Source organism: Rutidosis leptorrhynchoides, chromosome 8 (genome assembly GCF_046630445.1).
Source record: "Rutidosis leptorrhynchoides isolate AG116_Rl617_1_P2 chromosome 8, CSIRO_AGI_Rlap_v1, whole genome shotgun sequence".
In the NCBI taxonomy this organism is placed as follows: Eukaryota; Viridiplantae; Streptophyta; class Magnoliopsida; order Asterales; family Asteraceae; genus Rutidosis; species Rutidosis leptorrhynchoides.
In genome coordinates this window covers 352666422-352688227 of record NC_092340.1, presented here as the reverse complement: position 1 = coordinate 352688227, position 21806 = coordinate 352666422, and the positions used below count along the sequence as shown (strand labels likewise).

General features: G+C 36.0%; 1 protein-coding gene across 2 annotated transcripts; it reads right to left on the bottom strand.

The window, feature by feature from the left end:
- Nucleotides 1–1411: 1411 nt before the first annotated feature.
- LOC139862167 (AMSH-like ubiquitin thioesterase 2) lies at nucleotides 1412–7163 on the bottom strand. 2 transcript variants are annotated; one of them, XM_071850728.1, is made up of 8 exons: nucleotides 6996–7163; nucleotides 5079–5314; nucleotides 4275–4364; nucleotides 4049–4111; nucleotides 3565–3639; nucleotides 3039–3101; nucleotides 2227–2279; nucleotides 1412–1894 (listed from the first exon to the last, which is right to left on the bottom strand). In XM_071850728.1, the coding sequence occupies exons 2-8, from the start codon at nucleotides 5253–5255 to the stop codon at nucleotides 1717–1719; spliced, it is 699 nt and encodes a 232-aa protein (XP_071706829.1). In that variant the 5' UTR covers nucleotides 5256–5314; nucleotides 6996–7163; the 3' UTR covers nucleotides 1412–1716. The 2 variants fall into 2 exon arrangements, with proteins under 2 accessions (XP_071706829.1, XP_071706830.1); XM_071850729.1 differs by lacking the exon at nucleotides 4275–4364.
- Between the last annotated feature and the right edge of the window lie 14643 nt (nucleotides 7164–21806).

The following is a 21806-nucleotide window of genomic DNA, read 5'->3' as shown; positions in this document are numbered from 1 at the left end:
CTTTTTAAGTTTGACAGGGTTTTTTATGCGATTCTTGCGTCCTTTGTAATATAATTGATTGATGTTTTTTGTTTGATTTAGTTTTTTTTGGTGTAACATCAAACAAATTTAGGGCTTTCAATGGCCTTCGAAAGGATGCTGCTTGTATTCATTACGTTAGGCTTGGTGTTTGGCTTTAAAAGCAAACATAATTCTGTGTATTCATGCTTTCTCAGATGCAAAAAAAAATTAAAAATCATGCTTTCTCAGAGGTTCTCAATTTAAACAGGTTGTTTGTTCATTGTTATTCTGTTCAAGAGAAACGTAAAAACTTCTAACAACCTATAATAAAAGCGCTCAATAGTGTAAGTTAAATTGCTTTATGTTGGGATCAACCCCGTCCACATATAACTTTGGATCGATAACACAACCATATGTAAATCAATGATAAATCAAATCAACCGAACATAAAGTAACACACACAACGTTTTACGTGGAAAACCTCTCAAGGAGAGTAAAAACCACGGGACCAGCGGCCACAAGAATAAACGCTCCTTACAATACTCTTGAATATTATCACGTAACTCTCAACACCTCTCACAATGGTTGATTACAATAACAGAATTCGCTCCCATACTGAAATCACCAAAACCACCATACGGGACGAAAGGAATCAACTCTCGTAAACTCTATTTTCTCTCAGTTTCCCAATATCTAACACTTTTTTTTTTTTTTTTTGAAAGATCAACAATTTTATTAAAACCAAAAGAAGATACAATGAGGGCCAAAGGCCATATACACGAGACTTACACAAGAGCATTTACAAGTGAATTAAATCCTACCGATCTAAGAAGTATATTCTAACTTTTACTCAGGGAAAAACTCTCCACCCGCAGGCTAACTCTCAGCTTTTCCTCACTTTAGAAAAAGTTGGGCCAATTATAATTACAGTACTAAACTATCTTAGCGACAAAGCAATTAAAACCGGCACCATTTAGGTAGTAACTAAGAGATCGCCTGCAAGAGAGGATGAAAAAACCCTGAATTATATCTAACACTTAATTTCAATCGTAGATGGTCAGAACCAATTAGACGAGAAAAGCGAAGTCTGGATGCACACTCAATGCATCAGTTTTCACATTAACCAAATTTGAGTCGTACCAGCCTAACAGCATGGAACATGTTTCTTTTTCTTGAAGCCAGTTTGCTCTAAATTGAGAGAGTTTGCTTTACCCACACACTCTAAACCTTTCGCTAAACATGTTTGAATAGTTGATAGTTCGAAGTTCAAAATGAATCGACTAAGCCTTCTAACAATCTACAAAACTTATTAAAAAAACTAGCAAGAAGATAGAAAATTACAAAGAAAAAAAGGGTTTGCAACCAAATAGTCCAACTAGGATTAACTTTACTACAACTAGCTGAAATCCAATCAAACTACATCTGGTTTTTACCTTAATCTCTAATTGGGCTAATGTAGGGCGTCATAAAGATAATCCTTGACTATTAAACACCCATTGGAATCTATCCTTCTTGCAATTGATATTATAACCCTTTTTTATAGAAGGCAAACCTGGATTGTTAAATACGAATTGGACCTACGTTTAAGGATGCCAATGTATACATTATTACCGAGTAATAACCTAAAAACTGTGCACAGGTCAAAGTCCAAAGTCCAATATAGTTCTAGGAGGGGTATCATTGTTGTTGATTACTTGTTTGTTGTAGATATTAACATTATTGGCGCAAATCGCATATTTCTAGCCTGAGATTGGAGTTAAGATATATACTTGAGCAGTCTTCATAAATGGAAGTTCCATTATCAGGTTCCCTGTGAGTGTGAAATCCTGTCTCTTTGCATTCCCTCAATATATTCATCCCATCAGGGTCGGATAATCGAAAAAACCCATAACTCCTGACACGCAATAACTTCCGTTACTAAATTTTCATAGATTAAACTAGTTTCTGTCATCCACTTCACCTAGTGACTAATGTTAATGCCGAAGATATACTCTGTATATTGAAGTTATATACTCGTGGTAGGTTGTGCGTGAAGATAAAAGGATTCGAGTTTTCATTTGGGTTTTGACCCAAAATCATTTGGGTTTTGACCCAAAAACAAGCGTATAATCAGTTGCATTGTGAGTGGTTGGTTGCTTGGGAATCTCCGAAGGAGACCCAAGTTCAATTCCCACCAACAGCCTTGCCTTTAAAAAAAAAAAAAAAATCAGTTGCATTGTTGCATACCTTGATGTATCTGTGGGAGCCATGACGATTGCAACAGCCTCCGGTACCATCATCTATACATGAATCAACAAAATGTCATGAGTTTAAACTGCACAGTGATCAAAAGCACATTACATAATAGAATACATTTGGTGCAACTTTAAGTTCTTTCTACAAAACGAGTCTTAATCACGTCGCATCAACAAACTAAGAGGAAGAATGAAAGATAGTAAAGAATTAATCTCACTAGATGAAATTGTGTATATACATGAAGGGTCAAGAATTAAGTTACATAGATTAAATATTTGAACGATCAAGTTTTGAAGGGAATCTTATAGTTGTCTACAAATAAAAACACAGACCAACTAGCTTCTCGCACCGGGGGGTTCAACCGTACTGCCAGGGTTGTTGTGATTTGGGTTTCCTCCTAACATGTGTGTTTAGAAGTATATGATCGCGAAAGTTGTTAAGTCCCCTCTGGGTGACTATTTAAGTCGAACTCGGATATACTGACCGGGAAGTAAGGCTTTAAGCGAATGTTGATAGGCAATACAATAAATGTTATCTAACTAAGATTTTAAGTCTTAAACTAATCAGTATTGGTTGACGGGTACGTAGACGCACAAGAGACTTTCTAGTCTTTTAATTGAATATAGGTAGTAAGAAAAAAAGAAAGAAAAAGGAGAGAACGTTCAAAAAAACATCATAGTGCAAATATTATACTGGCTTGATAAGATATAGCATGCCGTTTGCAATTTAACATACAACATGAAAAACCGTATCAAGTATCAACAATTACCACAGAGGAATGTAGATTAATATGAGTTGTATACCTGATAAGAGTATTGGGTATGCAGATCAACCGATGACATAAAACAACTTTGAGAAGGATGTGTCTGAAGATCAAAAATAAGAAAGCATATAACTCATCAAAAGAAGATCATGAAAAAAGAAATAATATGAAACTATTATATCTAGAAGTGATCAAATGCCTATATAGGAAAATTGGGTAATAAGTCAAAACAGGTAAGGTTTCCTGAAACTATGAACACTTTTTCTCAGTGAATTAATTTTATAAACAATTACAGAGTTATATTAACTACGCCACAATAACAATACATTACAATTAAGTTAATAATATAATAGTTTGTCTGAGTGAAATGTTTGTTTAACACATTCAAGCCGTTGAAATACAATATAACATAAATAGATTATGGGTAGATGGGTTCGAACTGTCAAATCTAATTCCAGCCCTTGAACACAAATTCAAGTTCTGAACTATCTTTCAGGTAAAACCAATATATCCTTTAAGACGATGTTAAATAAAAACATGCTATGATAAGATACAGAAAGTCATACATGGATCCATCCAATAGGGATGAGGGATTGTTCATTTTGAATGGCAAATATCTCCTCCTCATGAACAGCCTGGCACTATCGATAAGAAAGATACATAAATTCTCAGCATTTTATTTGTATTGAGAACCTAGAAAACATATAACTAAGGGTGTGTTTAGTTACATAAAAATGTCTCCGTTGATCTATTTTTCAAAAGAATGATGTGTTTTATATTTCTTGAAAAGTAATGAAAATATAAGTGTTCGGATGAAAAAAGAAAAATGCTGCTTTCACTTTTTGAAAAGAGATTTAGAAGTAATAAATCATAATTTGGAGGTTTGTAGTTATAAAAGGATAACAGAGATTTCTCTTTTGTTAGAAAACATATCCAGAAAACGTGTATTTAGGATTTCAGTTTCTTAAAAACTTTTTGGGAAAAGAGAAGTTTCCTGTAACTAAACGCACCCTAAAATATTTAAAGCACGAGAAACAAAAATTGACTTACAGAGTTAGAAGTTGAATCTTGTTTTGGTATTATTAACGTTGTTACGTAATAGGTCCCTTCTTTCTGGAAATTAATCGGATAAAACAACTTAGTTCTATGACCAAGTTTTTCCAATCTAATTAATGAATTTTACTTATATAAGCAAAACAAAAAAGAATATACGAAAAATGAGGCTGAAAACATAATTAAAACTTTGAGTTGTTCAAATAGAACTGTGTGGACTTACAAGAAAAGCACCAAGCACACCGCATGTCTCCAAATCCTTGCTCGTGTTACCTTTGGCAAGGTCAAGAAAGCCATCTAGCAACTGTGTGGACTGACCAAAAAAACAATCTTTAATAACTAGAGGTGGCAATTTTTATCCATTTACTTAAATGGGTCATTTTGGGTTATGTTCTATATCTCTAACAAGTTGGTTAAAAAAAACATCAGCTAACCTGACAAATAAGCAATTGGTCAAAAGTCAGGCAAGTGTTCCAAGGCAGCCCATACCAAAAGTTAATCATTTTAAACTGAACCCGTTTACATCTTTAACCCAAACCGCTCGACCCACCCGTTTCGTCACCACTGATTCTAGAATTAAATTTCAGTTCCAAGGCAGCCCATACCAAAAGTTACTCATTTCAAACTGAACCCGTTTTCACCTGTAACCCAAACTGTTCGACCCGCCCATTTCGTCACCACTATTTCTAAAATTAGATTCTGTTCCAAGGCAGCCCATACCAAAAGTAACTCATTTTAAAGCGACCCCATTTTACCTGTAACCCAAACTGCTCGACCTACCCATTTCGTCCCCACTATTTCTAGAATTAGTTTCTGTTCCAAGGCAGCCCATACCATAAGTTACTCATTATAAAGCGAACCCGTTTTCACCTGCAACCCAAACTGCCCGACCCGCCCGTTTCGTCACCACTATTTCTAGAATTACAATTCTTAAACAGCTAATCTAGTTTAACAACTGTCACTAACTTGAAGTTTGTGACAATATATAACACGATTAGGTCATACTATAAAAATGTTCTAATCTTACTATGTGCACGTCCTTAAGATCAGATGATGTTGCTTCATCAACTAAAGATATTGTTGGACTTGCAAATCGTGAAACCTCTGCATCATGTGGTGCTTTGTGAATGCAGGAGATAACGGGAGATGGATAAGACTGAGCAACTCTGTACAAACTAGGCTGAGTAAAACGTATTTTGTTCATTGGAATATTGCCTACCAATACCAAGCAGTAACCACTTTACAACTTAGGAATGGGCATAACTGCAAACAACAATACATGCAATTTACTGAGAAGATGCTAACAATTATTAGAATAGAGATCAACATTAAAAGGATATTTAATTACAACAAGTTATTGTTTTTCCAAAGGTGATAAGAAATTATTTGTCAGATTGTTTTAATCTGAATTGCATGAGAGAATGGAAATTGACATGAATGAGTATTTTTCTCAAAGAAATAGATAGAGTCCCATTAAACTTTCAGACTCTAGTCAGCAACTTATGTTTTATACCTTATAGACTCTAGTCAAATGACAGAAACATAATAGCCAATGTGACACAAACGAGCACAAGTAGAAATTGGTCAAACCGAAATTGATTCAGTCATTTTGCTTTAGTGGTGTAGCTAAAGTTCAAAGGTGGCGTGGATGTTTAATATGCAGCAAGAGAAGTAAAAAAAATAAAAATAGTTGCATGAAAGTTAATTGGATTCGATGAGTTCACAAATCCAAATTTATATAATGGAAAAAGTAAGAAATGTAAAGCACATTTACAAAAATCTTATGCCCTTTGGCAGATAGATTTAAAGTCAGTTTTTTCTAGATGGATAGTTTTGATAGCGGGTACTTGTTGATCTTATAAACATCCGCCTGAGTAAGTGAAATGAGAAATGAACGTAATGTCTAAGGCATCATTCACCAAAACAAAGTCCCAGGGAATTGTATAGCTGACACATTATTAGATTCGGCTAGTTTAAAGATACGTTCATATGAATAACCTACAAGAGATACATAGTACGAACAACACATTTTGGGCAACGAGGTCCATCTTAAGTTCAAGAACATACTCATAGTCATCATAGAAACAACCAACTTTTTAATTTCTGTATACAAATATAGAATTTGTAGCAGCACTCACGAGTGGGACTGTACATCACACGAGGAGTCAAAGACCTATTGCAAGCAGTTGCTAGGTATCTACACTTTGACGGAGGGATGCTATGTTTAAAGTTTGATTAAACAGACAATTCTACAACTTATCACTTTTGGGAGCACATTAAACACCCGTTCGTTTTAATTACAAGTTGTTGAATCATAGTCTTTAGGAAATGGGGTGCATTTGTAGTATGTGTCTTCACGAAGTCATTATCGAGATTTTCTTCTTTATTCAGTAAATAACTATTGAGTCATTATCAATGAACACCAATAAAATCGATAGAAGTCTCTGTTTTATCTTAAGCATTTTGCATAGTCTATACAAACAAAAAACGAAGTACAGCATCTTACATCGTATATCGAGTGTTTCAAGATGTCCAGTTAAAAGTACTTCAGGTTTGATTACTCAATAACTATTTATTGAAGTTACAATTCTTTAATATAGTTACTATACAATATTGAGCTTCATAAAGTTACTTACTGATATAAACCCTAAATTTGACCTCTAATTCTACAAATCTCGCAATCAATTTGAAAAAGAACACCAGTCTGCTCACATAATATGATCATATGAATCACAAATAATAACAATCATAACTTTAGTAACTACGGCTTAACCCTAACCCTAACTACTGGTGTAAACAATAAATAACTATTTAACTGTACGGCACACATCACCAGAAATTATTGAACTTAAGATATGAATTCTAACTTATGGAAGTATAATATAAGATTACAATCAAGTACGGAACAGAAACTAAGAAATTGACTACAGAATTTTGTGCTTACTGAGCCGATTGAGACAGTTGCAGAGAAATCGAAGAATCGTTTTGGTGATCTCGAACAGATTTATTTAGATTCATCCATTTTAATTATTGTGCGTGTACCAGTTATCAATTAGTTAGTGTATTGTGTTTCGTGGTGTTTTAGGTCTGTTTTAGTGCGTGTGTGCCCCATTTTGGGTGCAAAACAGTTAAAATATTCCCACCCGCCATATTCAGCAGATGTATGAATGTATGATGGTGTTGTGTTTAATTACGAATATGCCCCTTTGTTCAATCTGAATGTAGGATAACTTGATGTTAGAGTTGGGGTTTTAGCGGTCAAAATTATTTTCCAAACAACACTAACATCGGTTGCTACCCGTCATTCACCAGAGGTGTGTCAAAGTAACAACACGGAAACCCCCATAAAGTTCGGTTAGACTTCCTGTTACGATGATTATGACGTGAAGATAATTTAGGGGTTTTTTTTTTTTTGTGAGATGAGTGTGACGTGACAACGTTATTTTTTAATAGGTGTTATGAGGAGGTTGTGGGGAGAGGTGTGATGAGGTTTTGTGTAATTTGACAAGATATGATTGATAATGAAGTAAAATAGTGTTGGAGTGTGAAGCGAGTTAAACAAAATGATTCGGAAGAACATGAGAGGTGCGTCGCGGCATTGGAAGGCGCGACGCGGCCTAGTGCACGAAACAGAGCATCAGTTTTGGAAAACGACTGTCCGGAGATTAGCCTTTGAGGCGCGGCGCGGCTTCGTCTGCGAGGAAGTTTCCAAAATCGAGTTTTCTTGTTCCCAAAGCTATTTCTTTGTTTAGTTTTGCCTATTTAAGCATCTTATTGTAACTTATACATGTATCCACGAATTTTATCAATAAAGAACTCTCTTTGGTGGCCGAGGATTAAAGTAATCATTCGTGATTACATATAACCTCGTTAAATTCTCTTGTTTTTATCGTTTTTGCTAGTTTCTTCATAAACATCAATTATTTTCGTTTATTGTAAGTGGGTTTGTTAACCTAGGGTTATCTAGTCTTGTTAGGGCTCACGTGCTTCATTCCTAACAAGTGGTATCAAGAGCTTCGGTTCGGTTTCACGGGAATAATGTCGAAAAAGAGTGATGTGAAGATTGATAAGTTTGATGGGAATGATTTTAGCTTTTGGAAGATGCAAATTGAAGATGTGCTTTATCAAAAGAAGCTTTACCAACCATTGAAGGGTGTTAAACCGGAAGAGATAACTCAAGGCGAGTGGGAGTTGTTGGATAGGCAAGCCCTAGGAGTTGTTCGACTTTCTCTGGTCAAGAACGTTGCTTACAACATCGTGGGTGAAACCACAACGGCGGGATTGCTTGCGGCTTTATCTAACATGTATGAAAAGCCATCCGCTTTGAATAAAGTTTTCTTGATTCGGTAATTGGTGAATGCTAGGATGATGGAGGGTTCCTCGGCGGCGGATCATGTTAACGAATTTAATTCGCTTTTAACACGGTTGAAGTCGGTGAATATTAAATTCGATGATGAGCTTGAGGCGTTGTTTTTGCTATCTTCATTGCCCGAGAGTTGGGCCGGTATGGTTACGGCGGTTAGTGGTTCAACCAGAACTACTAAGTTAACTTTTGAAGGAATCCGGGATTTGATCCTTAGCGAAGGTATTCGTAGGAAAGATTCGAATATAAGTTCGGGTTCGGCTCTAAGTGTTAGTCGGGGAAGAGCTAGGTTGTGACAACCCGGAAATTTCCAACCAAATTTAAACTTTAATCTTTATATGTTTCCGACACGATAAGCAATATTTGTTAAGTTAAATTTCAAGAATTTTAAACTATGTTCATACATTCATTCAACCTCGACCAAGTTCCAACGATTCACGAACCATTAAACGAATATGATTATATATGTATATGTGTATATATATTATAACTTGAAACGTAAACAAAATATTAGATTAAATACTTTATATGATTGTATCTGTTTCAAAATGTTTATCAATGGAATTAGAAGATAAGATCAAATGATTGAATTATCAGATATATTGAATTATGATTACAAGTCTCTGTTGAAAGGCCCACGTTGATTTGAGAAATCTTTCCATTTTAACAATATTCGGAAAATGGTAAAGTGATTTATAAATAAGAACAAATTGTCAATCATTGAGAACTAGACAAATGATAGTGGAAGATTGAATCTCATAAAAACTCGATTGATCTATTTAGTTTCAAACGTACAAAAACGTTTTCAGTTTAAAAAGAACTTTATTATTAAAACGTATATAACTTTTATAAATATCTAGAACCACTTTTGACAACTCATTACTTAACTAGTATGATAAAGATAACGATATTTATATTTTATTTTATTAAATATATATAACAATTTAAATTAATATTATATATTTATACGCGTATTATACGTACATAGTTTTATACTTTTACTATACTTAAACTTTACCTTTACTTTATTTTTACTTTACTTTAACTTTAATAATTCACTTTAATAATTCATACTTTAATAATTCACTTTAATAATTCACTTTAATAATTCATACTTTAATAATTCACTTTAATAATTCATACTTTAATAATTCACTTTTATAATTCATACTTTAATAATTCACTTTAATAATTTAAAAATCTATTATAAATAGAATTCAATAGGTTTTATTATTTCATAGAAACTTGAAAATATTTTTCTCTAAACTCTCTTAATCGATTTACATATATATATTTACTTCGTATTATTTCAAGATATTATTAGTATACATAAAATATTACGACGGAGTGCTGTCCGAGTGATTTCGAAATTGTTTTTCGAGTGGGATAGGATTAAGGAAATTATGGGTTATAGCTATGGAGGTGATTGAGTATGGTTCATGGGTATGCTCGTGAGGTCAATATAGTGTTTATCATTTCCGTTGCGTCTACGTACCTTTCCTGCAATATTGAATCTCAATATTGATACGTGAGTACTCATAATTTATCTTTTACATACTAATAGTGTATCCCTGACTAGTGCTCGAGTATTTAGGATTATGCATGCTTGTACTTTTGATATTGCCATTAGACAGGTTAGGTTGAATGTTGAATTAGTTACACTTGCAGTTGAGATAAGGTATAAGATATGCATGTCCTTGGAAAGCTAGCGAAAAATTAAGAACTTTTCCTTTAGATATCGAATGGTTTCGATGAACGGATTAGAAGTTATAATCAATTGAATTTTCGATATTTTTATTAAAAATGATTATTATTATCGTCGTTTTTATCGTCGTTCTAGTTTTATCTTATTATTATCATTATTATTATCTTTATCAATAAAAGGGATTTATCATTAAAAATTGTTATTTTTTTTTATTATTACTATCGTTATTATCGTTAAAGTTATAATTAGTATTATTATTATTATCCAATTATTATTATTATTATTATTATTATTGGTATTATTATTATTATTATCATTATTAATATATATATCATTATTTAAAAATGGTTATTGTTATTGTTATTATTATTATTACTATATTATCATTAAGATAATTATTAGTATTATCGTTAATAATGTTATAGTAACTATCATTATTAATATTAGTGTAATTAAAACAAATATTTGTAACACCTAATTATTTTGATTACTATTATTATCATTATTATGAACACGATATAAAAGACGATTAAAAGCTATTAAACGAAACGATTAGGAAATAATGGGTAAGAGTATCATGATGAAATTAAAATATTATAAGATATTGATTTAGATAAAATTATCGTTCTTATTATTTTTATCATTACTATTATTATTAAAAGTATCGTTAGTATTAAAACTATCATTTTAACAAAAATTATCATTTTAATAGAAATGTCATTGTTACTATAAAATATCATTATTATTATTATTTTAAATAGAATTATTATTTTAAAGATAATATTAAAAATTATCGTAAATATTAAAGTTATCATAATTAGAATTATCGTTTTATCATAACATCATCTTAGTAATTATAAATATTGATATTTTTATAATAATAATTATTATTACAAAATAATACAACTTTTACTTACTATCATTATAGATATTATTTTATAAAATAAATATGTGATACAAACATATTTTACTACGTGTAATAACTTACTTTAATAATACCTATCATATTATCTTTATGATATTAAATAAACCCTATAAATTTTATTACTTAATATATATAAAAGTATATTTTATTATATAAATTTAATATAAAATTTTATTTATTAATAAATAAATTATATTATTTACTCTAATAAATCTTTTAAAAATATTTAAAAATATAAAAAAACGATATTTAAACTATATATTAATCATGTATAGATTTTTGGAAATTATTTTGAGTCAAATTTACTTTTGTTGACTTTTGCATATTAGTCTCGAGCATTAGGATTGTGGTACACTATGACTTGACCTAATTTGTTAGACAAATATTGACCAACACATAAATATATATAATTAATTTAGGTTCGTGAATCCGAGGCCAACCTTGCACTTGTTCAATGACGTTATATGTATTTTTACTACGAAATACAGTATGGTGAGTTTCATTAATCCCTTTTTAAATGTTTTTGTAATATATATTTTTGGGACTGAGAATACATGCGCTGTTTTTATAACTGTTTTACGAAATAGACACAAGTAATTGAAACTACATTCTATGGTTGAATTATCGAAATCGAATATGCCCCTTTTTATTAAAGTCTGGTAATCTAAGAATTAGGGAACAGACACCCTAATTGACGCGAATCCTAAAGATAGATCTATTGGGCCTAACAAACCCCATCCAAAGTACCGGATACTTTAGTACTTCGAAATTTATATCATGTCCGAAGGAGAATCCCGGAATGATAGGGGATATTCTTATATGTATCTAGTTAATGTCGGTTACCAGGTGTTCACCATATGAATGATTATTTTTATCTCTATGCATGGGACGTATATTTATGAGAACTGGAAATGAAATTCTTGTGGTCTATTAAAATGATGGAAATAAATGATTATGATAAACTAATGAACTCACCAACCTTTTGGTTGACACTTTAAAGCATGTTTATTCTCAGGTGTTAAAGAAATCTTCCGCTGTGCATTTGCTCATTTTAAAGATATTACTTGGAGTCTTTCATAGCATATTTCGAAGAACGTTGCATTCGAGTCATTGAGTTCATCAAAGATTATTATTAAATCAATTTATAGTTGGATAGTGGATATTATGAAATGGTATGCATGCCTGTCAATTTTCGATGTAAAGAAAGATTGTCTTTTAAAAACGAATGCAATGTTTGTAAAATGTATCATATAGAGGTCAAATACCTCGCAATGTAATCAACTATTGTGAATCGTTTATAATGTATATGAACGGGTCCTTTCAGTTGGTATCAGAGCGGTGGTCTTAGCGAACCAGGTCTGCATTAGTGTGTCTAACTGATAAGTCGATAGGATGCATTAGTGAGTCTGGACTTCGACCGTGTCTGCATGTCAAAAGTTTTGCTTATCATTTTGTGTCGAAAATTAACTACTTATCATCCTCAGGAAATTACCTGCTTATCATTTTTAGTCTAAGACACGTCTTGCTGCATTGATTGCATGAATAGTGTATAGACAAAAATTCATATCTTAGCATATCTGCTAAATCATATCTTATCGTATCTGTTACTTTAACCTTTGCCTGACATATCCCGCAAAGTCCTCCGTAATCTACGGAATCTTTTGATCTATATATATATATATATATATATATATATATATATATATATATATATATATATATATATTCTATGTAATTAGAATACCATCCGTTAGCCAAAATCATTTCATATCGGAAAAAAAAATCCTTTATCCAATCGTACGAAATGGAATTCGTCATCAGTTCAAGTCACTCAGATTCTGAAATGGAATCCCATTCAAGCTCCGAAAGTAATGTGACCGGAATAGATCAACCAATCAGTCATCACCTATTCTGGATGAATTGGGGATGGGTTCGTAGCCTCCTCAATCATTGGAGACAAGAAGAAGGTGATCCCTTCCATCCACCACATTGCCCTCTTGACGAAGAACCTGAAGCACTTACCGGCGAACCTGTCTGAAACACCTTGTTCTCGCTCATTTCCAGAGTATCTCGTCACGATTATATACTACATCAAATTTTAGATTTTATTTATCCGCTCGTCCGAACCGACAATCACCCCGGTGTAATAGAAGAAGTCAACGAGCTTCGCGCTCGGGTAGTGGCTTTGGAGAATATGGTGCAGAGATTACAAACACCAGCAGCAGCATAACCAGTACCACCATCATCAACGCCAACAGTACCATTACCACCTCCAACCACAACCGCGTCGTAAACCTCAACTTCACAATCTGTCCCACGAGCATCAATGTCATACGCACCATAGATACCAAGGAGTACCAACAACAATAACTGACGAAGTATTAATTCATAACTTCATTGGAGAAACATTCCGCGACGATTATGTAATCTCTAAAGTCTTAGAGATTATCTAATCTAGCCCTAACCATAAATCAGTTAAGCGAACCAAAAATGATAGAAGGAAGAGTAGAAACCCTGACAAAAATGGTGTGTGATTAACAAGCTAAACTTGCTTTACCAACAGCATCAGCAGTACCGTCAGAGTTACCAGCATCGTTAGTACAGTCAACATTCCAATCAACAACACCAATAACATCACAAACTCCGTCAGTTCAAGAATCACTGTGGACATCATTACGAATCAATAACGTGTATATTGTATCAACGAGTTATGAAGAATTATGTGATGCCCCGTACAAAACTATCGTGTACGAATCATCAACAACAGGATCATTACAAGGTTAAGTACTATATGCTGTAATTATAGAAGTTGCATTCACGATAAAAAGGTGATGTCATAACTGACATCAAATGTTTTACATTTCAAAAGCATGCTTCACTAAGTAGAAGCAAATAAATAAGTGTACGTGACCCCAAAGGTCGTTACATAACATAGTTTCAAAAGTAACTAAGTTTAAATGCAAGATAAGTAGTCATGCGATAACAACTCTAAGCAGCGGGTTCTACAGCACGACAAGTAAGACATCGGAAGCAACCTCAAGCACCTGAGAAATACATGCTTAAAAACGTCAACACAACGGTTGGTGAGCTATAGTTTAAGTATAACAGTATGTAAGGTAGGCCACGAGATTTCAGTGCTACAAAGAGCGTTTCAAAACAGTATGATAAAGTATATGTTAACCGTGGGCACTTGGTAACTAACTTAACGTTTAAAATACCCCCTGAAAGTACACTTGGCGAGTGCGTATGTTTACGAAGTATTAAACACTCGTTGACTGCTAGCGCGACTATCCCGAGTGGGGATGTCAAACCCTATGGATCCATATCTAAGATTCGCGTTCACCGGTTCATAAACCAATGATTAAACGTTACCGAGCTAAAGGGAATGTTTCTGCCGTTATATAACCCACACATATATAAGTTTAAGTACTCGTGCCTAGTATGTAAAACATAAAATCCGCATGTATTCTCAGTTCCCAAAATAAGTTAAAGTAAAAAGGGAATGCTATAACTCACAATGATATGTAGCGGTAAAGTAGTAGTCGGGAAAGGTGTGCAAGTAAATAGTCCGAAGTCCTCAATAGTACTAAGTCAGTAAATCGTCTTAATAGGTTTAAAAGTATGTATTTAAGGTCTTAAGGGTCATCATCATTCATCATCAAACACAAGGCGTAAAGTAAGTTTCGTTTATGAAAGTAGTTTTCAACAAAGTCTGACTTCAGTCAGTCACCACGGCCTCTACCCTTACTGAATTAAGGTGAGACCAGTGGCCACGGCTCCGTATATGAGTCCCTTAACTGTGGTAAAATTTACAGAAGCAAACTCGTCTTGGTTTGACCGTGGCGACGGTCTAAGTGTGAGTAGGTCAGAAATTTCTGCACAACGTTAAAGGACATAGTAACGATCGGAGGGCCATAAATCCTAAACCGTAACTCGGATTAAGACGAGTCCTATATGAAAAGTTATCTACACGAACTGAGCTATATGAAAATCAAGGTTACAGTAGCCCAGGTATACTGGTCTGTTACAGAAACCATAAAAACAGAAACTGTACACAGAAAACAGAAAAGTAAATGGACATAGTGACGCTCGGAGGGCCGTAGACTCTAAACCGTAACTCGGATTAAGACGAGTCTTATATGAAAAGTTATCTACTCGAAAAGTTCTATCTAAAAATCAAGGTTAGAACAGCCCAGGTCTACTGGTCTGTTCCAGAAGCATCAGGTCAGTAGGTTTTGGACAGAACAGTGAGTTTAAAAGGGTTCCGGTGGTCTTGGTGCTTGATGTTCATCATGGTTCTCATCCTTGTTGCATATAGCTTCAAGTGTACAACTCATTGATGTATCTGCATCATCTTAACCAAGTCTTGACCATCATAACCCTAGTGCAAGTCTAAGACATGAAGCACAACTCACTTAAGAGTTGTATGAAGTTTGATGAACCAAAGTTGCATCAAAGTCTTAGATCTAACACATACATGGACTTTAAAGCTAATAACAAGTTACAAACTTGAAACTAAACTAACTAATCAAGATCATAAGTAGTAGAACATAGTTCTTAGTTTGATCTTGAAGATCCAAGACTCAAAAGTCTAGATCCAAAGTTACATTTAAAGAAAACTTGTTTGTGTGTTCTTGAACTTCCAAGGTTAACTTGATTTGTTCAAGAGATATGAGATCAAGACTAACTTGTAGTACTTGACCATATAAACTAACTACATGAAATTAAAGTGTATAAAATAAAGAAACAAGATAACTAAACAAGTAATTAGTTCAAGGGTTGCTCATACTTTAAAGATTCAACCAAAGTTGATCTTTAAGTAAAGTAAACTTTAAGTTTACTTCCATGACTTACAAGTATGATTTCAACAACAAGAACTTTATAATCTTTGAAACATTATATGTAGAACATAAACTAGTAAGTTTAGTTCTTGTGTTCTTGATGAATACAAGATATTATGAAGAATCAAAACTAGGAAGTTAGATTCTTGAAAGTTAGTAAGTAAGTAACAACAACATGTAACAAGAATCAAACAACAAACAAAGATTGATGATGATGAATGCTTATGAAATCAGTTTTTAGCAAGGAAAAAGAGGAGAGAAAAGTTCATATTACTTACAAGTAAGTAGAGAAAAGTGAGAGAGAATGGTTGAGAGAAAATGGGAGATGAATGTGTGTTTGAATGAGAGAAAATACAAGTGGTGAAGTAATACAAAAATGAACCAAAAGAACTCCCTCCAAGGACATAGGGGGACGGTTTTTGCAGCAGAAAAAATGGGGGGAGGGATTAGTTTGGTGGTCACTTGCAAGTAAAGCTTCAAAAGTTGGATAATGGGGATGCATGCATGGGAAGTGTATGTTAACTAGATTCCAAGTGAACCAAAAATAGCTAGTTAATGTTCAAGTATCACTTACACTTTCAAGACATGGGCTAAAAGGTCCATTAACAATGTAGGGTGGGCTTGGTAGTCCACTAACATGAGTCCATTACACTAACAAAGCCCAAGTTCAAATAAATCACAAGTTAAACCAATTAAAGCCCAAGTAACTAACTAATAGCCTTAGTTAATTAAAATGATTAATAAATTTAATCATGAATGTAAATAATATCTAAAAATATTATTCGTGAAAGTTCCGGGTGTCACAAAGACGTTTCGGGCCCTTAAAAGTCAAGTACGGGCAATCATGGCAACATGTAAATGTAATAACGTACATTCGTTTAATCACACGTATTAATAATAATTATTATTAATAAATAAATGTTGGAAATTCCAGGGTCGTTACATTACCCACCTGTTAAAGAAAATTTCGTCCCGAAATTTAAGCTGAGGTAGATGGAGGAGTCGGGAAAAGGTGAGGATACTTTCGCATCATTTGATCCTCTCGTTCCCAAGTAAACTCAGGTCCTCGTTTGGCATTCCATCGTACCCGTACAATCGGAATCTTGTTGCGTTTCAAAGTTTTGATCTCACGATCCATAATTTCAACAGGTTCCTCCACAAAGTGGAGTTTGTCGTCAATAGTAAGTTCTTCCAATGGTATGATAAGTTCAGGTGCAGCAAGACACTTCTTCAAGTTTGACACATGGAAGGTAGGATGAACTGAGCTCAATTGTGCTGGTAGATCCAAACGGTATGCAACGGGTTCAACACGTTCCAATATTTCAAAAGGACCAATGTATCGTGGGTTTAACTTTCCACGTTTTCCAAAACGGATCACACCTTTCCAAGGTGCAACCTTCAACATTACACGATCACCAACATTAAATTCAAAGTCCTTACATTTAAGATCGGCATAACTCTTTTGGCGATCACGGGCAGTCTTAAGTCTAGCTTGAATCTGAGCAATCTTCTCCGTCGTTTCGTGGACTACCTCGGGTCCGGTGATTTGCTTTTCGCCTACTTCGGCCCAACAAATAGGAGATCGGCACTTACGACCATACAATGCTTCAAAAGGTGCAGCATTAATGCTAGAGTGATAACTGTTGTTGTATGAGAATTTGGCGAGTGGCAAATGTCTTTCCCAGGCCTTTCCAAAATCAATGACACATGCACGCAGCATGTCCTCCAAGGTCTGAATCGTTCATTCACTTTGCCCGTCAGTCTGAGGATGATAAGCAGTGCTCATGTCGAGACGAGTTCCCATGGCTTCTTGCAAAGAACGCCAAAATCTAGAAGCAAAACGGGGATCGCGATCGGAGATGATCGATAAAGGTACACCATGACGAGATACAACCTCTTTGATGTACAGCTGAGCAAGTCTTTCCATTGTATCAGTTTCCTTCATCGCTAGGAAGTGTGCAGATTTGGTGAGGCGGTCAACAATAATCCAAATAGTATCGCATCCGCCCACCGTCTTCGGCAGCTTAGTAATGAAATCCATTGTGATCCTTTCCCACTTCCATTGTGGGATTTCCGGCTGTTGAAGTAACCCAGAAGGTCTCTGATGTTCGGCCTTAACTTTCGAACAAGTCAAACACTTCCCAACATAAGTTGCAACGTCCTTCTTAAGATTCGGCCACCAATACTGTTCTTTAAGGTCGTGGTACATTTTACCCGCTCCAGGATGAATCGAATATCTCAACTTGTGTGCTTCATCAAGTATCAGGTTCCGTAGATCTCCATAAAGAGGTACCCAAATTCTTCCGGCATAACATCGGAGTCCAGACTCCCTAACCTCGAATCGAGAGACAAGTATGTTCAAATGTTCGTGAGATATTCTCCTCTTTGAGAGCCTCATCTTGGACTACTCTGATCTGGCTGTTGAGGTTCGAATGGATGGTGATGTTCAGAGCCCTAACACGAAGAGGTGCCGTCCTCTCCTTTCGGCTTAAAGCGTCAGCTACAACATTGGCCTTGCCAGGGTGATAACGGAGTTCACAATCGTAGTCGTTGAGCGTCTCGATCCATCGACGCTGTCTCATATTCAGTTGCTTCTGATCAAAGATGTGCTGGAGACTCTTGTGGTCGGTGAAGATAGTGCTCTTAGTTCCATACAAATAATGTCTCCACAATTTGAGTGCAAAGACAACGGCTCCAAGTTCAAGATCATGTGTAGTGTAGTTCCGCTCGTGAATCTTCAGTTGGCGGGAGGCATAGGCAATAACCTTTGATCGTTGCATCAGTACACAACCAAAACCACTCTTCGATGCATCGCAATAAACAACAAAGTCGTCACTGCCTTCAGGAAGTGATAGGATAGGTGCGGAGGTTAACTTTTTCTTCAAAGTTTGGAATGCTGATTCGTGTGCGGGTTCCCATATGAACTTCTTGCCCTTGTGAGTCAGTGCGGTCAAAGGACGCGCAATCAGAGAAAATCCTTCGATAAACCTTCGATAATAACCGGCGAGACCTAGGAATTGGCGAATATGCGTTGGAGTAGTGGGGGTCTCCTACTTGCTGATGGCTTCAATCTTGGCGGGATCAACTTTGATACCCTGGTCGCTCACAACATGACCCAAAAACTGTACTTCCTTCAACCAAAATTCACACTTGGAGAATTTGGCGTAAAGTTGCTCTTGTCTTAAGAGTTCAAGCACTAATCAGAGGTGTTGCTCATGTTCTTCTTCACTCTTAGAGTAGATGAGGATATCATCTATGAAGACGATAACAAACTTGTCCAAGTAAGGCTTGCAGACACGATTCATGAGGTCCATGAACACGGCAGGTGCATTTGTCAAACCGAATGGCATCACAAGAAACTCATAATGACCATAGCGGGTTCTGAATGCAGTTTTCATCACGTCACTTTCCTTCACCCTCAACTGGTGATAGCCGGATCGCAAATCGATCTTTGAATAAACGCTCGAGCCTTGTAGTTGATCAAAAAGATCATCAATTCGCGGAAGAGGATACCGATTCTTGATTGTCAATTTGTTGAGCTCACGGTAGTCGATACACATACGAAAGGATCCATCCTTCTTCTTCAAAAACAGAACAGGTGCGCCCCAAGGCGAGAAACTTGGTTGGATAAACCCTCGATCTAGCAGCTCTTGTAGTTGACTCTGTAATTCTTGCATCTCGGAAGGTGCGAGTCTATAAGGTGCGCGAGCTACAGGTGCAGCTCCTGGCACTAAATCAATCTGAAATTCTACGGCTCTCGGCGGTGGTAATCCAGGCAATTCCTCTGGGAAGACATTGGAAAATTCGTTCACAATTCGAACGTCGTTCACGCTCTTCACCTCAGTTTCTACCGCTTTCACATTTGCTAGGACAGCAAAGCGTCCCTTCTTCATAATCTTTTGCGCTTTCACGCAACTAATGAGGTTCAACTTCGAGGTACATCTCTCTCCATAGATAACCAGTGGCTCGCTATCTCCTTGTGGTATGCGAAGTGCTTTATCTCCACAGATAACATCGGCCTTTATCTTGCTCAACCAATCCATACCGACGATCACGTCAAAACTTCCCAGTTTGATAGGTATCAAATCAATTTCGAAATCTGTACCAGCTATGTTGATAATAGCTCCACGACTAATATGGTCAACCTTTTCAAGTTTTCCATTGGCGACCTCGACAAGCATACTCTCTTTTAACGGGACTAATGACCAATTAGTCTTATCGCAAAAATGTCTACATACATAACTTCTATCCGCACCAGTATCAAACAAGACAGATGCTAAAAGATTGTTGATTTTGAATATACCTGTCACTAAGTCGGGGTTATCGCGTGCATCCCTTGCATTAACATTAAAAGCTCTAGCACGCGGTGGTCCGCCATCCTTTCGTTTGTTCGGGCACTCGTTTCTGAAATGGCCCGTCTGCCCGCATTCGTAACACTTTTTCGGCCCGTTGGTGTTCGGCCTCCCTGTCATCGTGGTAGTCTTGCAGTCTCTACCGATGTGCCCGCTCTTCTTGCACTTCTCACAAACAGCATTACGATACCCGGTGTGGTGCTTGTAGCACCTCTTGTATTGTGGTAGCGTGCCTTTGTAGTTCGGGTTGGAGTTGTTGTTGTTGGGGTTGGGGTTGTTGTTGTTTTGCCTGAACCCTTCATGTCGCTTCGCCGGGTTTTGATCATAGTTTCTACCCCTGTTGTTGTTATTGTTGTTGTTGTGGTTGTTGTGGTTGTTATGGTTGTTGTCCCATTTCCTCTTTTCACTACTACCGGCTTCAAACTTAGCCTTCTCTGGCTCGTCAAGGATGATTTGATTCAGGAGAGTATGCGCCATGCGCATTGCTTCGGGAACATTCGGTGGTTTGGATGAGGTGACATTTCCTTTGATGGACTTAGGAAGTCCCGAGAAGTATTTCTCCATGCGCTTGAATTCGGGGGTGACCATGGTCGGACACATAAGTGCCAACTCCAAAAACCTACGGTTGTAACTGTTAAGGTCGTTCCCTACGGCCTTTAACTGCATAAATTCGATTTCCATCTTCTGAATTTCGGTTCTTGGACAATACTCATCAATCATAGCACACTTAAACTCTTCCCAAGGCGTAGCATACGCCTCATCAATCCCTTTTGCTTGAGCTAACGTGTTCCACCACATTAGCGCACCGTCAGATAGCGTGCAAGATGCAAATTTGGTCTTATTATCCTCCGAACAGTTGCTAACTCGGAATACTGATTCAAGTTTCTCGAACCATCTGGTGAGACCAACTGGTCCCTCGGTGCCGCTGAAGTTATGCGGTTTGCAGCTCTGGAATTCCTTGTATGTACACCCATTTCGAACGGGTGGGATAACTGGTGGTGGTGGCGGTGGAGCTTGGAGATTTCTTTCTGCTAGGGCTGCAGCGACCCGTTTGCTGATCATGTCCTCAATCTGGACGGCGGTAGGTGTGGTTCTTCCGTTAGCCATGGTATTCTAAACAAAAATTTTGACCCAAGTCAAAATCCAGCATGCAAGTAGTAATAATACAGTATATAGTGACCAATCATGGAATCAAACATCACATGTTATTAAATAATGCATCTAGGTACAAATACTACAGAATCATCGTACAGCAATGTAAATATAACATCGTGCAAGAATTAAATAACGCAAAGTTCCATTCATTAATAATAATAAGTTTCATACATCTGAATAAGTTCGTACAATACATATGAAATACATGAAACTATATCTAGATTACATCATGAAATCTAAATACAAAGCCCTACGGTGAAGGTGGGTGAACTGCTCCTCGAGCCAACTGCTCCTCGAGCTCAGTGACTCGAGCTAGGAGAGTCTCAATCTCCCTCATCAGTTCCTCGTTAGAGGGAGCTGGTGGGGCAGGCGGTGCAGGTGGGGCGGGTGGTGCGGGTGGTGCCGGTGGTGCTG

What these genes read in the sequence shown, in the direction of transcription:
- LOC139862167 (XM_071850728.1), bottom strand. Translation starts at nt 5,255, where the DNA reads ATGAACAAAATACGTTTTACTCAGCCTAGTTTGTACAGAGTTGCTCAG. An exon ending in AAGATTCAACTTCTAACTCT is followed by an intron (nt 3,640 to 4,048) that starts GTAAGTCAATTT and finishes TCTTATCGATAG; the next exon opens with TGCCAGGCTGTTCATGAGGA. An exon ending in ATACCCAATACTCTTATCAG is followed by an intron (nt 2,280 to 3,038) that starts GTATACAACTCA and finishes ATTCATGTATAG; the next exon opens with ATGATGGTACCGGAGGCTGT.